This window comes from Sarcophilus harrisii, chromosome 5, assembly GCF_902635505.1.
Source record: "Sarcophilus harrisii chromosome 5, mSarHar1.11, whole genome shotgun sequence".
NCBI classification, from domain to species: Eukaryota; Metazoa; Chordata; class Mammalia; order Dasyuromorphia; family Dasyuridae; genus Sarcophilus; species Sarcophilus harrisii.
This window is the reverse complement of record NC_045430.1, coordinates 247409165-247428939: the sequence shown is the minus strand read 5'-3', so window position 1 is coordinate 247428939 and position 19775 is coordinate 247409165. Positions and strand designations below refer to the sequence as shown.

Genomic DNA, 19775 nt, shown 5'->3' with positions numbered 1-19775 from the left:
ATATACTCCAATAAGCTGGTAGATCAGACTAACTCTGGTCCAGAAAAGGATCCTACAGGAGCATGGGACTTTCAGTTCAGAATATTAAGTATCACCTTTGAATTCTTACAAGTTTATTAATATGCAAAATTCTAAAGAAACAATTCAAGTCTTGATTTTCAACTCAACTCATTTAAAAAAGACGCCAGAAGTGTCATTTTCCTTCTTGCCTTCTTTAAGATGTCGTAGGTTATATATGAGATTGCTTGCTGTCTTGTGGAGGGAGGGGAAGAGAAAAACTTGAAACACAAAGTCTTACAAAAATGAATGCTGGAGGAGCAGCTAGGTGGTGAGTGGATAGAGCACCAGTCCTGAAGTCAGGAGGACCCGAGTTCAAATCTGGTCTTTGACACTTAACACTTCCTGGCTGTGACCCTGGGCAAGTCACTTAACCCCAATTGCCTCATCAAAATAAAAAAAATGAATGTTGGAAACTATCTTTATATTTATTTGGAAAAATAAAATACTATTGAGCAAAAAAAGATTTATTTAAAAATAAAAGATGTCCAAAGTTACCAGTCAATTTGTGCTTCTTAACTCCATCCCAACTCTATGCTTATAACTTGCTTCCATTAGGAAAAAGCGGGTCAGAAAGTAGCTGCAGAAAAGTAGCCTAGTCCCCCCAGAACCCACAAAAAAGTAGTCTGATCCATGAACAAATTATTATTGTTGTTCTCGTTGGTAAGACCATACAAAGAAAAAGAGAAAACAAAGATGACAACTATTCATAATATGACATTACCTTTAACTGACCTAAAAAACTAAGAAAAAATCTGATTATCTCTTCTCACATGCAGATAGCAGGCCTCTAGAACATTTAATAGGCAGTCCCACCACCTCTCAAAATAGGTTGCACAAGCAGAGCAATTTTAAGTTTCAAAATTCAAGGGCTCTTGCCCCAGTTTTTTAAAAAGACATGAGATACTTTACCACTTGGTTCCCATGGAAAAAGAAATAAAGATGCTCTCATGAAAAATGGAAATGGAGGCTGCCTCTTAAAGGATAGATAATTTATCAAAACCCTAACCTAGGCTACTGCTTGAAGATGAGTAACCTCGCATCTCAAAATTCACCTTATGCCAGGTGTCAGTTCAGCATCTGATAATTATACAGCCTATTATGCAGGCTATAAAAGAGATGTGGCTGATTAGATACAGGGGCATACATTAATCTGCTCGTCTAAACATGTGGTAATTCTCAACGGGCTCTTTTCAGAAGAAAATGTATGCAGCCTTCTGGGGCACTCAGGCCCAATAATTACGATTCTGCAGAAGCCAACGAAAAAGACCTGAAAATAAAAATCAAACTTGTTTTGTGTCCCGGTGTTCAGCCTAGAGGAAGCGTTGGAGTTCATTGTGAAATACTCCTCAGACCCTGTGTGGCGGCTCCCAAAGAGGAAGAAGATTCCCTAGAATTACACTGGTTGCATCAGGGTTTGCGGTTTGGGGATTGGTTTTCCAAAAACTTGAAGAACCAGAGAATGTCCTGACCGGTGGAGATTTCTATTTGATCTCAGGATTGAGGCGGATTTAGGTTTAAAGCAAGGAAAGCATGGCTAACTGTCAGCCCCGTTCCCCAAGTGTAATGAATGGGCAGCCTCTTCCCCAGAAATCCCCAAGCTCGGGCAGGATGACTTTGTCAGGGATGTCACAGAAAGGATTGTTATTCAGGTACAAACTGAACAAAATGTTCTTTTTAGGTAATTTCAGACTTATACACTCTGTGCCCTAAAGATGAACTTCTCCAGCCCCAGTCTATCCAGCTTTCTACAAATGAGGAAAGGTTCGGAGGGATAATGGTGGCAAAGGTGAACTAGAACTCAGGCCTACAAACACAACATCCTGGAGGGCGAGAACTGCTACCTAATATGCTTCTCATAGGCCATCAGACAGCATCCTGCACATAACAGGTGCATAATAGATGTTTCATTACTATCTCTTAATTCTTGGAGAAGGAATGAAATGATATTTGAAAAACACAAATATAAATGTTTTTAAAGTTTTTTTACTACTACGACTCTATGACTCCTAGTGTGGCAGAAGCAATATTGCAGCATGGATAGAAAGCTGGCATCCGAGTCAAGAAGACCAGGTCTAGAAAATCTGGTTTCTGATCTCTGACAGATATGTGACTCTGGGCAAATTACTTAATTGCTCAATACCCAAACACCTTCATAAAATACCAATTGCGGAGTAAGTTCTGATCTAGATTGATTGGTGGAGTTCCCTACCCCAATCAAATCCCCCTCCCAGCTCTGCTTCTAACCCTAGCACTTTGCCAACATGGCTCAGGCTGCCTTCTCACCTTAGAGCTTCCCTCAGTGCCTGAGGCCTTTTCATTCTCTGCCATTCTGACTTCTCCCTGCCATTGGTGAGATCCTTTCAAGGCTCCATTTTGGGAAATCACTCGGCCATGTTCATTCCCCTAACAGCTATACTTAAATCGAGAGAATTTCTCACATATTTCCCTTATCCTCTCCCTGCTTTCTAGCTCCTATTCATATTATCTTCTCCCATTAGAATGTAAGCTCCTGAAGGGCAGGGATAGACTTTCCTTTTGCCTGTATATGATAACTTAACACAATGCCTGGTAGAAAGTAAATATTAATAAATGCTTCTTCCCTATTATCTTCTTATGTCTTAAATATGTCTTAAAATACCTGGCACAAATACCTTCATCCAAGTTAATGAGATTTTGTGTCCCCCTAAATTGCTAGAGAATTAATGCTAAATTCATATTATTCATATTCATATATGTTAATGAAGCAAAAAGTCTAGGGTAAAATCTTTTTCTAAATCTTTAATATTATTTAATTCAATTCAAAAAGCATTAAGTCCTATTATATACAAGATATTATGCTAGGAAGAAACAAAGGCAAAGCCTCAGTCCTAGAAAAGCTTGGATTGGGGGATGGAAATGGGAGAGGGAACATTGTATGAATTTAGAGATTTTTTTTATAAATATAAGGTAAAGGGAGAAGAAAGAGGCATTAGCATCTAAGAGGATCAGGTAGAAACTGGACTTTAAGGTGAATTTTAAAAGAAACTAGGAATGGAGGTGGAGGTGGACATGAGGAGGAAGGCCATGAGCATTTCATGGCCAACCAGGCTGGATGGGTGCAACATGAGCGAGTTATACCTTAGGAGCAGGAAGAGTGGATGCCCATCAGTTGGGGAATGGCTGAACAAGTTATGATATATGAATGTTATGGAATATCATTGTTCTATAAGAAATGATCAGCAGGATGATTCAGAGAGACCTGAAGAGACTGATATGAACTGATGATAGGGAAGTGAGAACCAGGAGAAGACTGTACACGACAACGAGATTATATGATGATCAATTTTGATGGACATGGCTCTCTTCAACAATGAGGTGATTCAGGCCAATTCCAACAGACTGATTTGTAATGGAGAGAGACATCTGGACCCAGAGAGAGAACTATGGGGACTAAGTGTGGATCACAACATAGTATTTTCATGTTTTGTTGTTGTTTGGTTGGTTGTTTTTCCTCATGGTTTTTTGCCTCTTTCACCTTTTAATCTGATTTTTCTTGTGCAGTATGATGAATGTGAAAATGTTTAGAAGAAATGTACATGTTTAACATATATTAGATTGCTTATTGTCTGTAGGAGGAGATAAGGAGAATGAAGGGAAAAAAATTTGGAACAAAAGGTTTTGCAAAGGTGAATGTTGAAGCTATCTTTGTATGTTTTTGGAAAAATAAAAACCTAGCAAAAATAAATAATTAAGTACCATTACAAAAAAAAAAAAAAGGAAAAAGAAAAGAAAGAAAAAGAAACTCTAGAACTCATGCTTCAACAATTCTGAAATGAAGTCTTTCCCTAGGTTAGTTCTAGCCCTGTTGCTCTTCCCTATCTGTTTCAGAGCTCCCAATGGCATTTATAGAGCACGGTCATTGTTAGAAAAATTCTTATAGGTATTTCCTATATTTTGTTTTTTGTCCCCCCTTTCACTTTCATCTTTAAAAATCCTGGAGATAAAAGTCCCCATAGAAGAGACGAATCTAAACCTATTTGCTGACAACATGATAGCTTACCTTTGAAAATCTTAGAAAATAAACAAAAAATTGTCAACTGAGTTACTACTCAATAATGTAGCAGGATAAAAAAAAAAACAAACCCACAAAATCAATAGTAATTCTGTATCACAAGAACACATTCCAGGAGGAAGAAAAAGTGAGGTATTATTGAAGATTACTAGAAAATGCATAAAATAGGTATTTTAAGCACATCTAAAATCTATTTATTGCAAAGTGGTCTTTAAAGTAATGACAATAATAATTGGTAATTGCTAACATTTACATAGTGCCTATTATGTGCCAATCATTATGCTAAGCATTTTAGAAATATTATTTCATTTGATTTTCACAACAATCCTGTGAGTTAGGTGCTATTATTATTCTCATTTTACAGATGAAGAAACTAAGGCAAGTAGAAGGTAAACGATTTGCCCAGGGTCACACTGCTAAAAAAAGTGCGTAAGGCCAGATTTGAAGTCAGGCCTTTTGGACTTTAGGTCCAGCTCTCTATCTACTGCAGTACTTCACTGCCCACAATGGATCTAAATCAAATTACAAAATTACAAAGGGGATACTTTATAGAAATATGTGAAATGATAAAAAAATTAATTTACAAGTAACAAAAGATCTAGAATTGAAAATCACTGATAAAAAGCAAAAATCAAAGGTGAATCACATTTTCAAGTTATATGATTTCTTTTATTTTACATGGGAAAATGATATTTATACTCATTATTAGGGCACCAGGAAGGAATATACATAGAAAGTAGAGTTGTAAGTTGAAAGTCATGGTATGATTATCTAAAAAAAATAAATAAATAAATAAAATTGAGGGATGAAGAAGAAGAATGCATTGGGAAAAGAGGAAAGGTTGTGATGACTGCGTTAGTACCCAGGATACCTTAGAATCAGCCGGAGTCAGGATAAGCAAAAGTCCTTAGTCTTTATTCTTGATCTTTAGGGGTAGAAGTGAAGGGGATGGAAACAGGATCTTTGCAACCTCCTTCTTCCTCATCCACAGCCAAAGTGACCCGGGCTAGTCTTACTCCACCCCCTCGTCCCTCCTACAATCCTCTGTATACACCAATGATCAAGCCAGCACAGGATAGAGGGAAGGGCCATTTTCCAAGCATGTGCTCATAGAGTATTGTCCAATCGATAGCCTCAAGTGTTTGGCTGTCTTAACCTCAGTGCATTGATTCAAGAGTTTCAGCCCTCTACAAAAGGTAGAATGGGATAAAATGGGGAAAGAGGGGGAACATATCTCTCTTACTCTCACTAGAATTAGTCCAAAATGGGAATAACATACACACTCAGTTGCACGTAGATATCTATTGTACTATATAGGAAAGTAGGAAAGGAGAGGGATAAGAGGGTAAGGGTGGGGATAGAGGGGAATGGGAATTGATAAAAAGGAGGACAGTATGAGGAGGTTAAAGTCAGAAGTAAAACACTTTTGAGAATGGACAGAGTAAAGGGGGAGAGAAAAGAAGATTTAAAAAAGGGAAATAGGATAGAAGAAAAAACACAGTTGGTGATAATAACTGAGGGGAAATTTTTTTACAGTGAGTTTCTTTTAAAAAAAAAGACTTCATTTCTCAAACAGAAAACTGAATCAAATGTCTAGAAATAAAAGTCATTCCTCAATTGATAAATGATCAAGAATATGAATAAGCAATTTTCAGACAAAGTAATCAAAACGATCTATAGTTATGTGAAAAAATGTTCTAAATCACCATCAAGGAAAGAAAAACAAATTAAAACAGCTGAGCTACTATCTCACACCTGTCAGATTAGTTAATATGACATAAAAGTAAAATAACAAATGTTAGAGAAGATATAAGAAAATTAAAACCTAAATATATTATTGGTGAAGTTATACACTGATTCAACCATTTTAGACAGTAATTTGGAACTATGCCCAAAGGGATAAATAAACATGCATACCTTTTGACCAATAAATACAACTAGGTCTGTATCCCAAAGATATAAAAAACAAAAAAGAACCCACATGTACAAAAATATTTATACCAGTTCTTTTAGCGATGGCAACTAATTGAAAAATTGAGGCAATGTACATCAATTGAGGAATGGCTGAACAAGTTGTTGTAGATGATTGTGACAGAATACTATTGTGCTTTAGGAAATGATGAGCAGGATGCTCACAGAAAAACATAGAAGGATTTAAATGAACTGATGCAAAGTGAAATGAGCAGAACCAGGAAAACATTGTATATAGTAACAGTAATACTATATGATGATCTACTATGAATAACTTAGATATTCTTTGCAATGCAATGATCCAAGACAATTCTGTAAGATTGATGATGAAAGGTGTTGTCCATCTCCAGAGAAAAATAACTGTAAAGCCTGAATATAGATCAAAAATACTTTTTCTTTACTTTATTTCTCTTGGGTTTCTTTTGTCCGTTGTCCTTCACAGAATAAACTTACATGGAAATGTATTTTACATAACTATACATATATAACATATGTCAAATTGCTCGCCAGTTCTCAGTGAGGAGAGAAGGAAGAAAGAAAATTTGGAACTCAAAATTTGAGGGGGAAAAAAAGAATGTTAAAATTATTTTTACGTGTAATTGGGAAAAAACAAAATATTAAATAAAAGAATTACCTCTTTATAATACCAAAAAAAATCCAAATGTCTTAAGATTTAGGAAACTATTTCATATAGGCTCAATTAACTTTTAAATTTAATGTTATCACAAGTAGCCTTCCAAAGAGGCTATGTCTATGGATTTTCCCTGAATAGCCTTGAAATGTTTAAGAAAACTGGAAATAAAAACTGGCTCCAAGCTAAGAGTAAATAGATTTAATATAAAAAGCAAATCAGGGACTCTCCTTAATCTATATTATAGGGAAATGGGCTCTAAGAGGATAAAGACATGTTATAAGTGTTTAATAGATTTGAGTCAAATTAAAAGTAAACCCAAAAGGCATGGGCCCAAGAACAAGAAGCTTTTTCCAGGACTCACATGTAAGTTCATATAGCAGCCTCCTCACCCTTCTTCTTGATTAAAGATAGAGGACTTTCCTGTAGCAAGCCTTTGAGCAAAAGCTAACCTGCTTAGGCAGACAATAAAAGTGGAGAGCCTGAAAAATTCCAGTGTCAAACAAAACAATAATCAAGGGAAGAAAAAGACAGGAGTTTTGTAATGATAAAACTATGAGGATGTTTTAATAAAGGAACAAATATATCCTTGAATGGGAGGAGGAATAAAAAGAGATAGAAACAAGAACAAAGAATGCTGATATGGGGATATATACAGCACAAACTTTGCAATTTTACTGTGTTTTTATTAACTTGATCCTCAAATTAATTTTCAAATTAAAAAATAATTTCCACCAGAACACCACAAAAGCTTAAATGCAGGGGAGCCTTCTTCACTTTTTTCTTCTTTATTAATATACTAGACAAGAACAGTGAGCTTATCTCTACGGAATTTCTCTTTTAAAAGAGCCTCTAAGCTTTCACTGAATGTATGACCCTATGAAGTATGCCCAATACTCCAGAGGTTACCTGACCACCGCATAATGATGTCCTCCCATGATCTGAACACTATGACTCTTAATGCAAGATCAAAGAGGTTATTTTGCTTGCTATATTGCACTAATTCATCATCATCTCACATTTCACTAATAAAACTCCCCAATCCTTTTCTGAAGATCTGTTTATACCCCCCTCGCATCTTATATTTGTGAAGCTGTTTGATTTGTTGTTGTTGTTGTTTCCTGACGCAAGAGCAGATGTTTACATTTACCTCTGTTAAATTTCATTTCACTAAATTCAGCCCAAATTTTGAACCAGTGGATATATTTTAGGAACCTGCTATCCAGAGCATCCAATGGGCTTGCTATCATTCCCAGCTTCATTATATCTACAAATATGATAAATATGTCATATAAGTCTTTATCCAAATTATTGATACAAATATTATATTCTAAATATCTATTTGAATTTTAAAACCCTTCACAAGGTTGCCTTTTCCTACCTGTTCAGTTTTCTTCTATCTTCTACCCCTCCAAGTACTCTGCAGGCTGCTAAGACTGGCCTCCTGGCTATCATTTGCACCCAAAACTCCATCTCCTGATTGAGCATATCACCGGCTATCTCCCATGTCTAGAATCCTCTCCTTCCTCATCTCAGCTTCCTTCTTTCTCTGACTTCCTTCAAGTCTCAGCATCCATATTACCTTCAACAAGAGAAGCCTTTCCTGATCCCTCTCCATGTGAATGTTTTATAAGATGTTTTCTGAGTTTATTTTTTAAGAACAAAAAGTAAGGGATAATAGACATCACCCTCCATGAGGCACCACCTGAACAGAGCCATAAAATAATGGGAAACATTAACATGACAATAAGTTGCTCTGGGAAAAGCAGCCACAGCCCAATCCTCTGGAGGTGGTTGGTTCTCCCATGGCACCTTCCTAAGAGCAAATAAAAACTTCTATTCTCTACAGGATTAATTTTCATTTACAGGACAGCACAGGAAAAGATGGTGCAAAGCAAGTCACCAAAAGGCTAGGTTCCTGTCCTAAAGAGCTAATGATCAGATGTTGGAAAAAATTGATCTAATGCTAGAAAAAGCCAAAGTGTCACTGGTGAGGTTAATGTGGAAAGGCTTCATAAAGAAAATAGTGTTTTTTTAAGAGAATCTATATTTATACATTCAACAATCAGAATATGATTGTCACTCAAAGGAATAGGAGTTAGAAGAACTATGCACTGAATGCTAATCTCTTAGAATGGAAAAAAAAACCCTGCAAATTGAAAATGGAGAACACTGTACCTCAAATTATATGTATTCTAATAATGAAGCTTAAATCTGTTAAAGAGAAATAATTACTAACTGCTATGTAGCCTGTTCTAGAGAAAAATTTAAAGTTAAAATAGGACATCCCAAGGATACCAGGTGGCTAAAAATAAAAACCCATACCTAATGTCACATTTTTTTCTCAAAAGTATTTTATTTTCCTAAATACATGTAAAGATAGCTTTCAACATTCATTTTTGTAGGACTTTGTTTTCCAAATTTTTCTTCCTTCATCCCTTACTTTTTCCCTCCTCAAGATAGCAAACAATCTGATATAGGTTAAATATGTGAAATCATTTTAAACATATTTCCAGTTTTACATTGTTGTGCAAGAAAAATCAGACCAAAAGAGAAAAAAACACAAGAAAAGGAACAAACAAAGGTGAAAACACTATACTTCAATCTATATTCACTCTCCATAGTTCTCCCTCTGGATGTGGATGGCATTTTCCATCCCAAGTCCATTGTAATTGCCTTGAATCACATTATTAAGAAGAACTAAGTCCATCACAGCTAATCATCACATAATCTTCTTGCTACTATAAGTTCTAGGTTTTTCTGATATCATCCTGCTCATCATTTCTCATAAAACAATAATATTCCATAACATTCATATGCCATAACTTATTCAGCCATTCACCTGCTGATGGGCATCCATTCAGTTTCCAGTTCCTTGCCACTACAAAAAGAGGTGCTACAAACATAAAATGTCACATTTTTTAAACTAAGATCTTAGTGGGCAATAAAGATGCAATAAAGATGTAGGAAGAGTGGAGATAGGGTCATACCATTTCTTTTGTGTGTTAACACTGTTAGTTGTTAGCCTATAAGAATATTTACCAGCCCAGAATCATCTACTCATTTCTGTACAAAGTATTCCCATAAGGATTTCATAGTAGAGGATACAGAAAAAAAAATAGAAATGGGGATCTATGTCCCCACCCTCCACAATTCAGCTAGGGAAAAGATTTTCTCCCGCCTAACCTAATTACTTTATTCTAATTGTTGACCATTCAAGAAATGTTGAATAAGAGACTATTATGGTTAAGGCCCTATTGGAAGTGCTGGGCAAAGATGAAAAAAGACATATTCCTTGGCCAAAACAAGCTTACATTCCACTAGATTTAGGGATAAATAAAAGAGAAGGAAGATAATGTGTAGAATAAAGTGTGATAGAGTAGAATCAATCAATCAATATTCATTAAATACCCACAATGTGCCAAGAACCAAGAAATGGGAACATCTGTCCAGAGGGCAAAAACATGAGTAAATACTTTGAGAATGATCTAGCCCCATCCCCTATTAATTGTTTTTGTCCTTCATTTTCAAAGAGGACCAAAGTGACATCACGATGTTAGAGTCGAGTTACCATATGCTCAGCTGTGGCTGATCAGACCAACAGGAGCTCGGAACACTCTGTCACAGGTCGGACACAAATAGTGAACATTTAGGGTGGATTCTCCAACTTTGAGCCTCTCATCTTTCATTTGGGCTAATTCATTTCTGCTTTGCTCACAGAGCACGGTACCTTCTCTGAAGAGGGCACGCCATTGGGCTGGATGGTTCTGTGCCAGGGTCTCCCATGTCATACAATCATTTCTAAAGTGCTTAGGAGAGACCTTAGGAGTATCCTTGTATCTCTTTTTGGGACCACCTTGTGACCCCTTGCCATGTGTGAGCTCTCCATGAAGCAGTCTTTTTGGTCCAACGGAGCTGTGCCCTCTGCAGCAGAGCTGGAAAGCTTGGCAGTTTAGTCTGAGAAAGGGCTTGCATTTGGTCTCTTCTCCTGCTGGGGAACCTTCAGAATTTTCCTGAGACAATAAATGAAAATGATTCCGTTTCCAACGTGGCCTTGATGGACTGCACAGGCTTCCCAAGAGTGCAGCAGTGGGTCAGCACAAGGGCTCTGGAGAGCTTCAGTTTGGTAGGCAGTCTCAAACCTCTCCTTTCCCACACTTTCCTCTGGAGCTTCCCAAACATTAAGGTGCTTAATAAAGGCTTGTTGATTGGTGGATAAATAAGTAGAGAATTGACAGCCTACAAAGAATGGGAGAAATTGAATGGAACTACTATGGAGAATTCTCAACTCCCGTATTAGGATCTGAGTGATGTCCACTCAAGTGTCCACTAAATTCTATGTCCATTTCTGCCACTTCTTGTATTTCTAGACAAATCAGTTGACCTTTTCAGGCCTTAGAGTCCTAAACTATCAAATGGATATTCCTTTTAAAGGTATCTTTCAACTATAAAATAAATAAATAATATATATTAATATATAAGTATTATAATATCACATATTATAATAGCTAAATATAAATTCATACCACGGAGAATTATTTTAAAATTACCTAAGACAAGCAATAATTTTAATATGCTTTCATTTTGAGACTGCCTTTTCAATTCTCTTAACGATACTGCCTTCCTTCTAAAAATATCTCCAATTTATCTGAACATCTCATTTCTACAGTTTTTTGCAGGTTGATTTCACTATAAAACTATGAGCTCTCAAAGGCAGGGATGGCATTTGCTCCTTCCCGGACTTAGTGCATGCAGGCTCTTGGCACAATGTCTGGATTCTTCTCTGAGGACACAGCAGTCCTCCTTCTTCCTTTCTCCTTTGTGGCCTCTTCTTTGACTTCTGAAAGACTAGGTCAATACTCACCTGGATCTTGACAAATCTTTTTTTTCTTCTTCCCTGTTCATTTGAGACCTTTCTTCCACTTTTTGTACAACATTTCATTCTCCCTGACAATCTAGTCCATAAAGAGACACTTGGAAGACTCCTTCATCTTCCCAGCAGTCATAGGAAGAATGTTCTCTCCTGGCAAACCCCCATGAGAAAACACTGCTGGCTGTCTTCAACTTTATATTTTTTATTTTATTTCTCAACCTGGTAAACATCTCTCTTCATTAGCACCTTGACACACATATCCAGCTTTCTTTTCTTTGTCTTCCCAATTTTCTTCTCTTTATTCTTCTAAATGTTCTCATCCTACAGTGAAGTGCTTCTCTACACACTTCTCCTCCAGCCCTCTTTGGCAAATTCCATTTATTTTATTTTATTACTTTTTTGGCAAGGCAATTGGGGTTAAACTCATTCAGCTAGTAACTTTCAAGTATCTGAGGCAAAATTTGAATTCAGATGCTACTGATTTTAGGGCTGGTGCTCTACCTATTGTACCACCTAGCTACCTCTCCATTTTCTTTTAATATCACTCTCTCCAGTTCCCTCATTTTTTTCACTCCTCAAAGTTTAATCTATGGCTTTCTTCACAATCCTACAAGTCCTCTTCCTTCAAATCAAACCCTTCCTGAGTCTTCAACATTGTAGGCTGGTTTACCTAATTTTATGTAAGTGCTAATAATAACTCTAACAGTAAAACTTAAAGATGAAATCAGCATGGGGAACTTTCTCAATCACTGGGAAGAGCACTGTTTCGAATTCACTGGAACTAATTTACTATTTATGTGACTTTGGATAAGTCATCTCTCCGGGGGTTCAGGGAAGATAATCTCTAAGGTTCTTTCCAGCTGTAAATCCTATGACTACTCCAGCCAGCAAGAAAATAAAACTCTTTCAGCTGTGACATAATAGAAGCTGTTTTACAATCAGTTACATATACTTACAATCAGCTTATACAATCAGTTTTCACAGCAAAATAAAATATAGTTTCTATAAACTAGAATATATGAATAGTGACCCCAAGTTATTATGTTCTTTTTCCTATTTCCTCAAGAAAAGACTGTAGAAAAAGGACAGCAGCTACAGCATAAGTCATTAGTAGACAGCCTTTGGCTAATATGGAGTTAATTTTTTTTTCCTGAGGTAAAAAAGTTGGGATTAAGTGATTTGCCCAGGAAGTAGGCAAGTAGCAAGATTGCTAGGAAGTATTAAGTGTCTGAGGGCAAATTTGAACTCAGGTCCTCCTGACTTCAGGGCTGGTGCTCTATCTACTGCGCCACCTAGATGCCCCATGGAGTTAATTTTGAAATAGCTTTTTTTGGTATATGTGTCTAGGCTGATAGCAAGAAATTCCCACTGACTTTCCTTATTCAGTTTTAACATACTATCTGAACTTCCCATTGCTTTTGAAAGTATTATATTACCACGCGAACTCCCATCTCAGGATGACATCTTACTCCCAATTCATTATAAAGGGTAGGAAAAAAAGAGCCCAAGCTGTCCATAAACTATATGTATTTACATGATCACTGGGGAGGAAAGAAGAGGAAAGTGATTTGGGGAAGGGAGGAGGGGGTTGTGCACCTGGAAGATTATTCCATTAACTAGCACAGCAAGAAGTAATGAACTCAAAAGGAAGATGTTTATCTTGATATTTTTCTTTCATTCTGTAAGGAATGTTTTTATGCCTTTGGCATTGCCTTGGGTGAAATAATGTCAAGTGGTCTCAAGCAAACAGCGAATGCCAACCTTTTAGCTTGTTCTGCTCACGGCCTTTTTATTTTTCTGAGAGGGAACCAGAGGTTTGTGTCAGTAGGTTGGGCCGTTTTCAAGCTGCCACCAATGTGGTAAGACAAGGGGAAGGACAGCGAATGGAAAAGCCAAATTGCATAATGAACAAACTTAATGTTAAAACTGATGGATTTCCTTGAACAGAAACATTTCAGGTTTTCCCCCTTCTGGACCTCAAAAGGTCCCCAAAAGGGCCAAAAGAGCTTGACAAGATAATCATGAACCGTTGGAAACCATCAGTTAGTACCTCAGTCAGAGTTGTACACAAAGTAAACAGAAGTTATTGAACGAGGTGTCTTAAAAATGATCCGAAGAAATTGATAAGAATAGGCTACTAAAAGCTGAGTAATCAAGCTCATTTTTATTTAGTACTGACTTCGGAAAAATCAAGTCATTTATACATGCTGAGTGATAGAGAAAGTGAGTTCATTCTGCTTTCTGCTCATGTGTAGGTCAGGGTCTTGTCATGATTATTTAAATTCAGGAGCAATCCTAGGTTGACAAGATACTGCAGTGCTGCAGGCTACAATCCGCATCCAGTGCCCGAAGGCTTATTACAATGGAGAATTTCTGTGGACCACAAGAAAAGAGCCTTACCCCTTCCCGAAGGCATCTCATTAGCACAGTGTAAGCAGCCAAGGGAACGACCCAGGATTCTCTAGGGTGCTCTTTTTTTTCTTCCTGAAATGAAATGGAAGGAAAAGCAATGAAGCTAACAGCACAATTGATATTAACCCTTTCAAGCAAAATTCAGAGCATCAAACGTATCCAAAACATTTTTTTTTAAATGTCAAAATCCTACTATCCATCTGCCCGAATCCTGGAACCAGTTTTTATTTTTTTAAACAGAGCACTTTTAGAAAAATCTGTTCTTACAAAATCACATGCATTACATGATATAGGGCCATCTCATAAAATGGGTTTTATGTCTCAGAAGCCTAGGTTAGTTAATTTCATTTTTGCTAGGATAATTGCCACATAAAAAGTTGGGGGCACTCTCTTTATCAACAGCTAATATATATAATGACAGGTAGTACCACAGCTATCTCAATATAATTTCATGAATTCTTGGAAAACACAATAAATCTGTTTTTTAACAAGAAACATTTAAGATGTTTTGGAGAATGCCCCACATTTAGTGCCTTCTTGTATCTTTGATACTGGATCTCCCTAACTTACCCATGCTAGAACCCCTGAGGCTACTTGCAAGTCAAACCCACTCCTGAGGAGCTTGGACCTGCTTGACTTCTGATTAGGTAGGACCAGCTCACCCCTCCCTAGGTAGCTCAGTGGTCTCTTTTCTCTTCCTGGGTTGTTGTTATTCATTCATCATTTTTTTCTGAGGGCCAATTTATATCATGGAATGATATCTTGACTTGGGTATAAATCAGATTTAAGTGAGGCAGAGCTTTTCCAGAGTCGCTCATCGTTTTGGTGACAAACAGTGAGATGCTGAATTGGATTTGGCCCCATCAAAGATCTAGATTTACTGTAGACATCTCAAATTCAATGTGTCCCAACTCATTCCACTCAAGCTACTTCCAAACTTAGCTGCAGAGCTGGACAACCTAAGAGGTCAGATAGAACAGCTCTCTCACAGGCACATGCATGTCTTCCCATCACCCAGGTTCACAACCCAGTAATCCTCCCCCGCCCTTTCTCCTCCTTCCTTTTCCATATTTTCTCAGTTGCCAAGTCTCATCAATCCCACCCTTACAATACTTTTTCTGTTTCCTTCTCTCTAGTCACAGGGCCACTACTCTAATTCATCTCTCTTTTACATCACCCTAACAGTCTCCTAATTGGTCCTTTTAGTTCTAGACTTTCCTCTCCAAAACGTCCTCCACAAAGTTGCGCAGGAATCCCCTAAAGTGCAGATGTGACATGGCACTCCCCATATTTCTCATACTACTAGGATAAAATACACAATCCTTAGCTTGCTATCTAAAAACCCACTAAATGATTCCAGCTTTTCTTTCTTTCTAATTTATGTTTTGTTATTTATCTTTTACCTTTCTCATCTGACATTAGAGAAGGTCACTATTTAATGCACATTTATAAATATATGTAAAACCATACTGGGCATACTTCTATTTATCAGTTCTTTTTCTAGAGGTGAACAGAATCTTCCTTCATAAGTCATTTATGGCCGATTTGAGTATTTACAGTACTCAGAATAACTCGGTTGTTCATAATTTTTCTTTAAGCAACACTGCAGTTATTATATACAGTGTTCTCTCGGTTCTGCTCATTTAATTATTTCATATATGACTCTCCATGTTTCCCTAAAATCATCTAACTCATCATATCTTACAGCACAGCAGCGTTCTATCCACAACTTAGCTATTTCCCAACTGACTGGTGTGAAGAATGCTGACACTTAGGTTTCCACAAACATTGAAAAACAGGATGGGGGGAAGGGAAAGTATCTTGCTAAGATATCCCCAATCAATCATCTAGTGTACCAAAAAACTGGCTAAACCACAAAATTGCTGATAAAGAGGGCCAGGGCTAAACCAGCTCAAACTGGCTAGGGTCAATGAGAGGGCACAAGCTTTTTGCAAGTACACATATTTAATGAAAATATTAACTGTCAAGAAGACAGCCAATATTGTCTGACATGGAATGAGCAGATAAGAAGGACTGTGAATCCAACCAATTGTAACTTAGATTGTAAATCCAACCAGTCATAATTTGGATTTGTAACTTGGACCAATCTGAGCCTTGAAGAGAGGGGTAAAGAACCAAACTAACATACAGTTTGTTTGCTCTCGCTTCTGTACTCTGCAAACATCCCACTTGGGAGCAGACCTGCTTCTTGTGAAAATCGCTGATCCTTCTCTCACTCTGAAAGAGCCTTCGTTGTAACTCTGCTCCTGGACTGCCTTGCAACTGGGGGGACAGTGGCAACTCATTCCGGGCTTACTCCCCAACCCTGCTGGATTCCATGGGGTCTTTTGATAACAATGGGCATCCACTCAATGTTCAGTTCTTTGCCACCACAAAGAGAACTGCTATAAATGTTTTAGAATATATCAGTTATTTTCCTGATTTCTCTGATCATCTTGGGAAACAGAACTAATAGTGGTATTGCTGGGTCAAAAGATTCAGCCTATCATTCAAGTGTTATTATATATTGCTCCCTTTCATGAAGCTATATTCCATTGAGTAGGCCTACTTACTTCCCAGATACATATTTCATCTCCTACCACCCATTTGCCTTTTTATAGACTTTCCCACATGCCTAGAATGCACTACTTTCTCATCCAAGCGACCTTCAATGCTTAACTTAAGACCATCTTCTAAAAGAAGCTTTTCTTGATCAGCCTATTTGCTTTCATATATAAATGTTAAATCCCTCCAGGAGGATGTAAGTTCCTTGAGGACAGGGTCAATTTTTTTCTTTATAATATATATAATTTCATATATATTATATATAAATATATATAGTGTGTATGTATGTATGTATATATATATATATAAACACATAGTTACTTATTTTGCTTATTTTCCTAGTTCTAGCAAGTTTATTGAACTGCTGCTGAATTTAAGAGTCAGAAAAACCCTAAGTTTTGACAACAGGAAACTGGGTAAAGCCATGGTGATGGGGGAAATTTTTCCAAATTTGATTACAAACAAGTTTGTCTCTTCTTAAGCTAAATAAATTTTGTTCCTAAGAAAAATGTTCCTTTAAGGCATTCAAACTAATAGACTAAGTTCATCACTTTGTTCAGGTGGGTACTTTGTCTCCCAGATGAAAACAGGAAGGCAGAATTTAAAATGATGCTCCTATTTATCACCAATCAATCAACCATTATTTATGAAGTAACTACTCTTCCTGGCTCTGTGCTAGGTGCTGGATTTTCAAATAAAAAAGCACGCAAATCGCTTACATTCCATCGAAGAGATAACATGTATTCATATGAGGATATACAAAATAAATATACAGAGTACAGATACAAAAGAAAAACAAGCTATTTCAGTACAAGGATAGCTAGATGGGTCAGCAAAGCCTTTGTAGAAATCTGGGCCTGAACAGCATCTTGAAAGAAGGGGATACTCTGAGCAGAAGTGAGGGGGATGCACATCCCTCAGAACCATAAGCATTAAAAGCTAGATGTAGAGATCATCTGGTCTCACCTTCCCTTACATCTTGTAGATTGGAAAAACTGCTCCAGGAGGTGATGTAAGGTCACTCAGTCATGAGATTTTAGTTGGCAGGAAGCATGGCAGAGGGCATCTGGGCATTGGACCAGAACTGAGGTCCAGGGACTTTCTTTGAGCTCAGTTCTCTCCACTCTGATCCATCCTCTGAGCACATCATGCTAGCCCTCAGCCTCCCTCTTGCCTCTAGGCACAGAGGATGCTTTTCGTTGGGCATCTAAAGCTACTTTTCCATTATTCTTAAACATTTCTAGGAGGGGCTTTGTGTGATCAGTGCAGGAGGTAGGTACTGAGAGCCCGGGTCTGCTGGCACCCCAGGGGCATCCCGGCAGCTGGAACTGCTCCTGCCTCTCCCCATTCTCCTACACTCAGCTGGATACGCCAGGCCATGGCTCAGGTGAGCGAGGTGGGACATGGGGAGATTGTTTCTTTAAAGAGGAGAGGCTGTTTAGGTTTCATGACCCTTGAGGTATAAAATGTCTGAGGACACACGAAGAAGAGTTATCCAGGTTAGTTCTGAGCCGCAGCTCCCTACAGGTCACCATCCTGAGCCACTGTCTTGGTGACCCAATTTAGTAGGGAGCAGATGTCTATCTCCTTTTAATTTTGAAGTACATCTTTAACTCCTACTAGCAATGGTTTTAAATTTTAGGGTTTTTTTAATGTTACAAGGGTAATTCATTATATATATTTTAATCTTTAATCTTTATAACTGAATTATTGTGCTGACCAAGCTTACTCTAGGTACTCCATACCAGCTGCACTAGCTGATCTCCCACATAACTCTAGTCTTTGCATTCACCACATCTAGAATGTTCTGCCTCCTCACCCCTGCATCCCTGCATCTTTAGGTTCCTAAAAACTGGAGAAAATGATCATGATACCTCAAAGTTACAAGAACCTCAAAAACGACCAGACTTATTCCAATAATGCCTATAACAAGGGCAAAGGGGTTCTATGAATGGCATGCAAGAGTTCTGATCATCTTGTGGCTGAAAAAAAAAAGGTCTTATCAAAGCAACCTCATTTCCTTTTTTGATCAGATTGTTATACTTGTTGATCAGGGACTGAAATGAAAATAACATGCTTGAATTCAACAAGTATTTAATGAATTTTCTCAAGCATGTAATGCTTCTGGCCATAACTGAGAGATGTGAACTATACAGGTAGGTGGATTGGGAAATGGCTGAATGACTGGAAGGTTCCCCACTAATGGCTATCTGTTCCCATGGACAGAAGTCTAGGACAGCATGCAGGCACACAGATTTAGCTTTCTGCAGTAATGACAGAAGTCATGGGGAAGCAGATTTATATTCAATATAAGGAAAGACTTCCCAACCATCTTGTAAAATAGGGACAGGCTGGCTTGTTAGAAATATTCAAGCCAAACCTGGATGTTTTGGGATGTTGTGGGAGGATTCTTGATAAATTAAGGTTGATATTGCTAGTCTCTGAGGTCCCATCCAACTCTGAGATTTTGTGAATCTGTATAATTAAAGCAGTTAAATTTTAGTTTATGGACTTTCTGATACATTCTTAATTTGCAGTTATGTTTCATATAGAAGAATTTTCTTTTTTAAGTTAATGGGATATTCCCATAGTTAAATAAAACAATAAAGTAGGGTAAGGGTGACACACAGAAAAAAAAGACACAGAGAAGACGGAAGGAAAGCAGAGTAAAAACTATGCTTCCTAGATTTTCTCTGGCTATGTCATTTGTGCCATTATTTGATTCTATTCCAAAAATATAATCCTTCTCAATTTCACCCAGAAATTGGAAATCTGGCTACATATATCTTGCTTAAAGACCTTAATCTAAATATACTATAGGTAGTAGAATATAACATTTTTAGACCACAGATACAAGTTCTTACTTCCAAATTTTCAATCCTAGACTTCAAACAAAAATTTTAATATGATTATGGTATCATAATAAAATTTAATTTATCAATCATTTTTTGATATTTTATTAGGTGTCCAAAACTGTTTTCTGTTATTCATCAGCAGACCTTTGATTTCATCTGCAAACTAGAAACACATTAGCATTCCACCCACTCTGCCAGATCCCTTTTAAATAAGTTTATCTTCTAAATTTTCATTTCTTCCTTTTTCAAGCAGCACACTGTTGGAAAGAGCTAAGTGGATAGTAAAATTATGTGACAGATTTTAGAGATCAAGAATTTCAACAATTAAACTTGAACTTAGTCTAAGAAAATTGACAT

At 37.3% G+C, this 19775-nt stretch overlaps 1 protein-coding gene across 7 annotated transcripts in view; it reads right to left on the bottom strand.

Moving 5' to 3' along the window:
* ULK4 (unc-51 like kinase 4) overlaps positions 1–19775 on the bottom strand; it is a 627906-nt gene that overhangs the window by 490679 nt on the left and 117452 nt on the right. For all 7 annotated transcript variants that reach the window (XM_031940060.1, XM_031940061.1, XM_031940057.1 and 4 more), the window contains exon 18: positions 13987–14070. In XM_031940060.1, coding sequence (XP_031795920.1) covers positions 13987–14070 — 84 coding nt within the window. The remainder of the gene's footprint in view (positions 1–13986; positions 14071–19775) is intronic.